The sequence below is a fragment of the Hyperolius riggenbachi genome, chromosome 4 (genome assembly GCF_040937935.1).
Source record: "Hyperolius riggenbachi isolate aHypRig1 chromosome 4, aHypRig1.pri, whole genome shotgun sequence".
Classification (NCBI taxonomy): Eukaryota; Metazoa; Chordata; class Amphibia; order Anura; family Hyperoliidae; genus Hyperolius; species Hyperolius riggenbachi.
Window position 1 is genome coordinate 302842246 of NC_090649.1, and position 7107 is coordinate 302849352.

A 7107-nucleotide genomic window follows, 5' to 3' on the forward strand; every position below is an offset into this window, starting at 1 on the left:
TGTTTCCATCTATTCTCTACCCTAAACACCCACTAATTACCCATCAATCACCCCCTGTCACTGCTACCTATCAGATTAGACCCCTATCTGCCCCTAGGGCACTCAATCACCCGCCCACACCCTCAGAATGCCCTCAGACCCCAGCCCTGATCACCTCGCCAGTGCATTGCTTGCATCTATTCCCCCCTCTAATCACACCTTGAGACACCCATCAATCACCTCCTGTCACCCCCTAGCACACCTACCCATCAGATCAGGCCCTAATTTGCCCCGTGTGGGCTCCTGATCACTCGGCCAAACCCTCAGATCCCCCTCAGACCCCCTTCCGATCACCTCCCCAGTGCATTGATTGCATCTATTTTCCCCTCTAACCACCCCCTGAGACACCCATCAATCACCTCCTGTCACCCCCCTAGCACTCCTATCCATCAGATCAGGCCCAATACAACCTGTCATCTAAAAGGCCACCCTGCTTATGACCGGTTCCACAAAATTCGCCCCCTCATAGACCACCTGTCATCAAAATTATACCCCTGAACAGTCATTTTGAGACATTTGGTTTCCAGACTACTCACGGTTTTGGGCCTGTAAAATGCCAGGGCGGTATAGGAACCCCACAAGTGACCCCATTTTAGAAAAAAAGACACCCCAAGGTATTTTGTTAGGTGTATGACGAGTTCATAGAAGATTTTATTTTTTGTCAAAAGTTAGCGGAAATTAATTTTTATTGGTTTTTTTTCACAAAGTGTAATTTTTCACTAACTTCTGACAAAAAATAAAATCTTCTATGAACTCGCCATACACCTAACAGAATACCTTGGGGTGTCTTCTTTCTAAAATGGGGTCACTTGTGGGGTTCCTATACTGCCCTGGCATTTTAGGGGCCCTAAACCGCGAGGAGTAGTCTAGAAAACAAATGCTTCAAAATGATCCGTGAATAGGACGTTGGGCCCCTTAGCGCACCTAGGCTGCAAAAAAGTGTCACACATGTGGTACCGCCGTACTCAGGAAAAGTAGTATAATGTGTTTTGGGGTGTATTTTTACACATACCCATGCTGGGTGGGAGAAATTTCTATGTAAATGGACAATTGTGTGTAAAAAAATCAAACAATTGTCATTTACAGAGATATTTCTCCCACTTAGCATGGGTATGTGTAAAAATACACCCCAAAACGCATTATACTACTTCTCCTGAGTACGGCGGTACCACATGTGTGGCACTTTTTTACACCCTAAGTACGCTAAGGGGCCCAAAGTCCAATGAGTACCTTTAGGATTTCACAGGTCATTTTGCGACATTTGGTTTCAAGACTACTCCTCACGGTTTAGGGCCCCTAAAATGCCAGGGCAGTATAGGAACCCCACAAATGACCCCATTCTAGAAAGAAGACACCCAAAGGTATTCCGTACGGAGTATGGTGAGTTCATAGAAGATTTTATTTTTTGTCACAAGTTAGCGGAAAATGACACTTTGTGAAAAAAAACTATTAAAATCAATGTCCGCTAACTTGTGACAAAAAAATAAAAACTTCTATGAACTCACCATACTCCTAACGGAATACCTTGGGGTGTCTTCTTTCTAAAATGGGGTCATTAGTGGGGTTCCTATACTGCCCTGGCATTTTAGGGGCCCTAAACCGCGAGGAGTAGTCTTGAAACAAAAATGACCTGTGAAATCCTAAAGTTACTCATTGGACTTTGGGCCCCTTAGTGCAGTTAGGGTGCAAAAAAGTGCCACACATGTGGTATCGCCGTACTCGGGAGAAGTAGTATAATGTGTTTTGGGGTGTATTTTTACACATACCCATGCTGGGTGGGAGAAATACTTCTGTAAATGACAATCTTTTGATTTTTTTACACACAATTGTCCATTTACAGAGGTATTTCTCCCACCCAGCATGGGTATGTGTAAAAATACACCCCAAAACACATTGTACTACTTCTCCCGAGTATGGCGATACCACATGTGTGGCACTTTTTTGCACCCTAACTGCGCTAAAGGGCCCAAAGTCCAATGAGTACCTTTAGGATTTCACAGGTCATTTTGAGAAATTTCGTTTCAAGACTACTCCTCACGGTTTAGGGCCCCTAAAATGCCAGGGCAGTATAGGAACCCCACAAATGACCCCATTTTAGAAAGAAGACACCCCAAGGTATTCCGTTAGTAGTATGGCGAGTTCATAGAAGATTTTATTTTTTGTCACAAGTTAGCGGAAATTGATTTTAATTGTGTTTTTTCACAAAGTGTCTTTTTCCGCTAACTTTTGACAAAAAGTAAAATCTTCTATGAACTCACCATACTCCTAACGGAATACCTTGGGGTGTCTTCTTTCTAAAATGGGGTCATTTGTGGGGTTCCTATACTGCCCTGGCATTTTAGGGGCCCTAAACCGTGAGGAGTAGTCTTGAAACGAAATTTCTCAAAATGACCTGTGAAATCCTAAAGGTACTCATTGGACTTTGGGCCCTTTAGCGCAGTTAGGGTGCAAAAAAGTGCCACACATGTGGTATCGCCGTACTCAGGAGAAGTAGTATAATGTGTTTTGTGGTGTATTTTTACACATACCCATGCTGAGTGGGAGAAAGATCTCTGTAAATGGAGAATTGTGTGTTATAAAAATTAACAAATTGTCATTTACAGAGATATTTCTCCCACCCAGCATGGGTATGTGTAAAAATACACCCCAAAACACATTATAATACTTCTCCTGAGTACGGCAATACCACATGTGTGGCACTTTTTTGCAGCCTAACTGCGCTAAGGGGTCCAAAGTCCAATGAGCACCTTTAGGCTTTACAGGGGTGCTTACAATTTAGCACCCACCAAAATGTCAGGACAGTAAACACACCCCACAAATGACCCCATTTTGGAAAGTAGACCCTTCAAGGTATTCAGAGAGGGGCATGGTGAGTCCGTGGCAGATTTCATTTTTTTTTGTCGCAAGTTAGAAGAAATGGAAACTTTTTTTTTTTTTTTTTCTCACAAAGTGTCATTTTCCGCTTACTTGTGACAAAAAATAATATCTTCTATGAACTCACTATGCCTCTCAGTGAATACTTTGGGATGTCTTCTTTCCAAAATGGGGTCATTTGGGGGGTATTTATACTATCCTGGAATTCTAGCCCCTCATGAAACATGACAGGGGGTCAGAAAAGTCAGAGATGCTTGAAAATGGGAAAATTCACTTTTTGCACCATAGTTTGTAAACGCTATAACTTTTACCCAAACCAATAAATATACACTGAATGGGTTTTTTTTATCAAAAACATGTTTGTCCACATTTTTTGCGCTGCATGTATACAGAAATTTTACTTTATTTGAAAAATGTCAGCACAGAAAGTTAAAAAAAATCATTTTTTTGCCAAAATTCATGTCTTTTTTGATGAATATAATAAAAAGTAAAAATCGCAGGAGCAATCAAATAGCACCAAAAGAAAGCTTTATTAGTGACAAGAAAAGGAGCCAAAATTCATTTAGGTGGTAGGTTGTATGAGCGAGCAATAAACCGTGAAAGCTGCAGTGGTTTGAATGGAAAAAAAGTGGCCGGTCCTTAAGGGGTAGAAAGCCCTAGGTCCTCAAGTGGTTAAGCCTACTGAGAAATCAAATACAATTTAATCCTACTGAAAAATAAAAATTCACTCTGCGTGTGATGCCTCTCGCCAATAAAATGGCTCAGACAGCGGACCAATGGGGAGCCCAGGCTGCAGATTCAAAGATGCTTTGCCCGGGCTCCTTCTATGCGGACAGTAATTACAGTGTTAGATACACTGTAATTACGTGACGAATTTTGCGTCGAGAGGCGGCGGGTGATCTGCGGCGGTATGTATGCCAGCAGGGGTGCCGGTGCAGAGCTGCGCTGGGGCTTCTAAACTGTGCGGCGACCCGACAGGGAGCTCTGGGGGTCTCCTTATTAAAGGAGACCCCCAGATGCTGCGGCGACGACGTGCGTTAGCTAGTTTAGACCTGCTTTTTGCAGGTCTAAGCTAACGCTCATGTCTGCCGGGAAGCATCGCTTCCCGGAGACATGATAAGGGTAATTGGATTTGGTGTTAAGAACTCGCTGGGCGATTATATCGCCCAAGCGAGTTCTTTTCCGCCTGGGGGGGGTCTAAAGTTTAATTAGATTAGGCGATGCCCCCATCGCCTAAGTTAAGAACTCGCCAGTGCTTAGCGCTGGCAAGTTCAGCAATAGAATATGGCCCTATGTGTGCTACTGACATGGGTGACACACTGCACTTACTTTTAGACCAGCCTCTAAGGTAGCCTCTGGATGACCTAGAGTCTTGTATCATATTACTGGTAGCTATACTAGAGCAGTAACAAATTCATATAGTCCAGCACGCATGGGCTACTGAACAGTCACTCTAATTTCATACAATAACATACAAGAAATCACCTCACCTACTTTTTTACTTACTTTTTTGTACTTTTGCAAATACAGAGTGAAAAGTTATTTTAAACACAATATGAAAAATGATTTTCTTGGAAAGAGCCCAGGAGTAGGTGCTTTTCCTCTGCTTTTAGCAACATAAATGTATCTGTAGGGGGAATACTAGAAAACCCCTGCAATAATATCATAGCTCCCAACTGCCCCTCTTTTGGAGGGACTGTCCCTCTTTGGGAACCCTGTCCATTTCAGGATATACAAATCTATGTAAATATATGTATTTTTCTACTGAAAAATGTTTAGTTGACTCTAAATGTAATTTCCATCCTTTAAAATGATTTACCGTATTTCTTATTTTCAAGTATTAATATGAAGGAGAATTACGGTAACCAAAATAGAAAGGACCAGTGTGGTTTGATTTATAAAACAACATATTTTCCTTATGAAATCTTTATGGTATGTGTGACTAGGGGTGTGGTGGGGTGTGTTTAGGGGTGTGGCAGGGGTGAGGCTTAAGTGTCCCTCTTTCTTATTTCAAAAAGTTGGGAGGTATGTAATTTCCTTTTATAAATTATTTTGGCAATGTTTGGCCCTTATAAAGTCTTTCCTCACCCAATTACATTTTACGCACTGTGAAATTGATTTTGCAATAAGATCACCCATATTTACCAGGTCATTTTGATAAACTAATAAGATTATTCATGAGTAATTTCCTATTACAGCAAGCGCCACATGGAGATCTTGATTTGCTGACAGTAATAAACGCGTAAGGCTAAATCAATTGCCACTTAAGATTAGAAGAAATTAATACTTTATCTATCTGAGTGCTCACTTTATTGTATTATTTAGCAAATACATTAAAGCACAATCTTGAAAAGAGTGTTGTCAGTAAAGGGCTCTCACTGCAATCTGGTCATCTATTAACGTTTTCCATCATTGCCATGAGCTGTTAACATGTGCGCATTTGCATAGTCATACAGTATATGGTAGCCTATTATGTTCTGTTCACAGTCAAACACTGAACCAGCAAAGTGTGAGAATTCTCTGCATGCTTCCTCCACCTGAACATGTGGTTCTATTAACTCCTTACTGCTGTGAGTTGCAGGATGGAACAGACAATTACAAGATGCACAGACAATGCAGATCAGTGCAACACATTACACTAGGTAAGTCATAACTAGTGATAAGCCAGTATGATTCTGTTTCCAGGTAGCATCTATGCATTAGCCGACATAGAAACAGATGGCTTTAGTTTAAACTTTAACCACTACATAGTATCTTTCACACTAAAAAAAAAAGTCATAAGTGCTATAGTGACTCGTCCCAATCAAATATTATTTCAAACCATCATTGATTTTGACATCATTTTAAATACATTATGAAGTTGTTTTGTATTTTGTTCCTCACAGTGTATACATCAATGGGGTCATCAGAATTATGGAAAAACCAGAGTCAGAACTTTTGTATTCAGTTTTTCCACACGTCATGTGCAACCACAGAGAGGCTGGATCCAGGTTCCTGGCTGATGTACATCGTCATGTCTGGAATAGTGCTTGTCACAATCATGGGTAACCTGTTGGTCATCATTTTGGTCTCCCATTTCAAGCAATTGCACAATGCTACCAATGTCCTCATTTTGTCTTTGGCTGTGGCTGACTTCCTTGTTGGACTTCTGGTCATGCCGTACAGCATGGTGAGAACAGTAACGTCATGCTGGTACTTTGGCGAAGTATTCTGCAAGATGCATACTTGTTTTGACGTCTTGTTATGTACAAGTTCAATATTTCACCTGCTCTTTATTTCTGTGGATCGATACTACGCCATATGTCATCCCCTTCATTATTACAAGAAGATAACAACATTAGTAGTAGAGGTGTTTTTACTGGTAAGCTGGTCTGGACCTGCTCTATATTCATTTGGTCTTATCCTGTCTAACACATACACTGCAGGTATCCAGAACAATGTCTACACTGTGCACTGTGCTTGGTTATGTTCCTTTGTGTTAAACAAGCTATGGGGTTCAATCTCAGGATTCATTTGTTTTATCATTCCTGGCCTTCTGATGATAGGCATTTACATTCACATCTTTTCCATAGCAAGACAACAAGCAAAGGCCATAGCAAATAATGCAAATATTCAGAGCGATAGCAAGGCAACCAGCAAGAAGCTTTACATGACAATGGAAAGAAAAGCGGCAAAGACATTAAGTCTGGTTATGGGAGCGTTTGTATTATGTTGGCTCCCGTTTTTCACAGTAACAGTTGTAGACCCTTATATCAATTTTGAAATACCGAGGGATGTCTACAGTATTGTTTTGTGGCTAGGCTATTTTAACTCCACTCTCAATCCCATCATATATGCTTTGTTTTATCCACGTTTCAAAAAAGCTTTCAGATATATAATAACGGAATATATTTATTGCAGGCTCCTCAAAACGTGTGTTAACTGAGGCATAAAAGCAAAATGAAAACTGGAAATGATGATGCATTTTCATATGTTTAGATGCAGGTGTGAATATATACAGTATTTATCCAATGAGTTTGATAAATGTACAGCATAGTTGGACAATACTCTTGCACATTAGTGACAGATAATGTGAATTATAGTATTTCAGAATCATGACTGACCTGTGATCTTTTCTGATAGTCAATCATAAGCAGGAAATGTGCATTTCCCCCCACTTTTCGTAGCAGCAGTTTGCATAGCAGGTAGCCCTGG

At 40.8% G+C, this 7107-nt stretch overlaps 1 protein-coding gene across 1 annotated transcript; it reads left to right on the plus strand.

The window, feature by feature from the left end:
• Nucleotides 1-5809: 5809 nt before the first annotated feature.
• Nucleotides 5810-6838, plus strand: LOC137504791 (trace amine-associated receptor 4-like). Its single transcript, XM_068233381.1, has one exon. It carries the CDS (start codon nucleotides 5810-5812, stop codon nucleotides 6836-6838), a length of 1029 nt encoding a protein of 342 aa, XP_068089482.1.
• The last annotated feature ends 269 nt before the right edge of the window (nucleotides 6839-7107 follow it).

Excerpts from the sequence above, each read along its gene's own strand:
- LOC137504791 (XM_068233381.1), top strand. The coding sequence starts at position 5,810 with ATGGGGTCATCAGAATTATGGAAAAACCAGAGTCAGAACTTTTGTATT.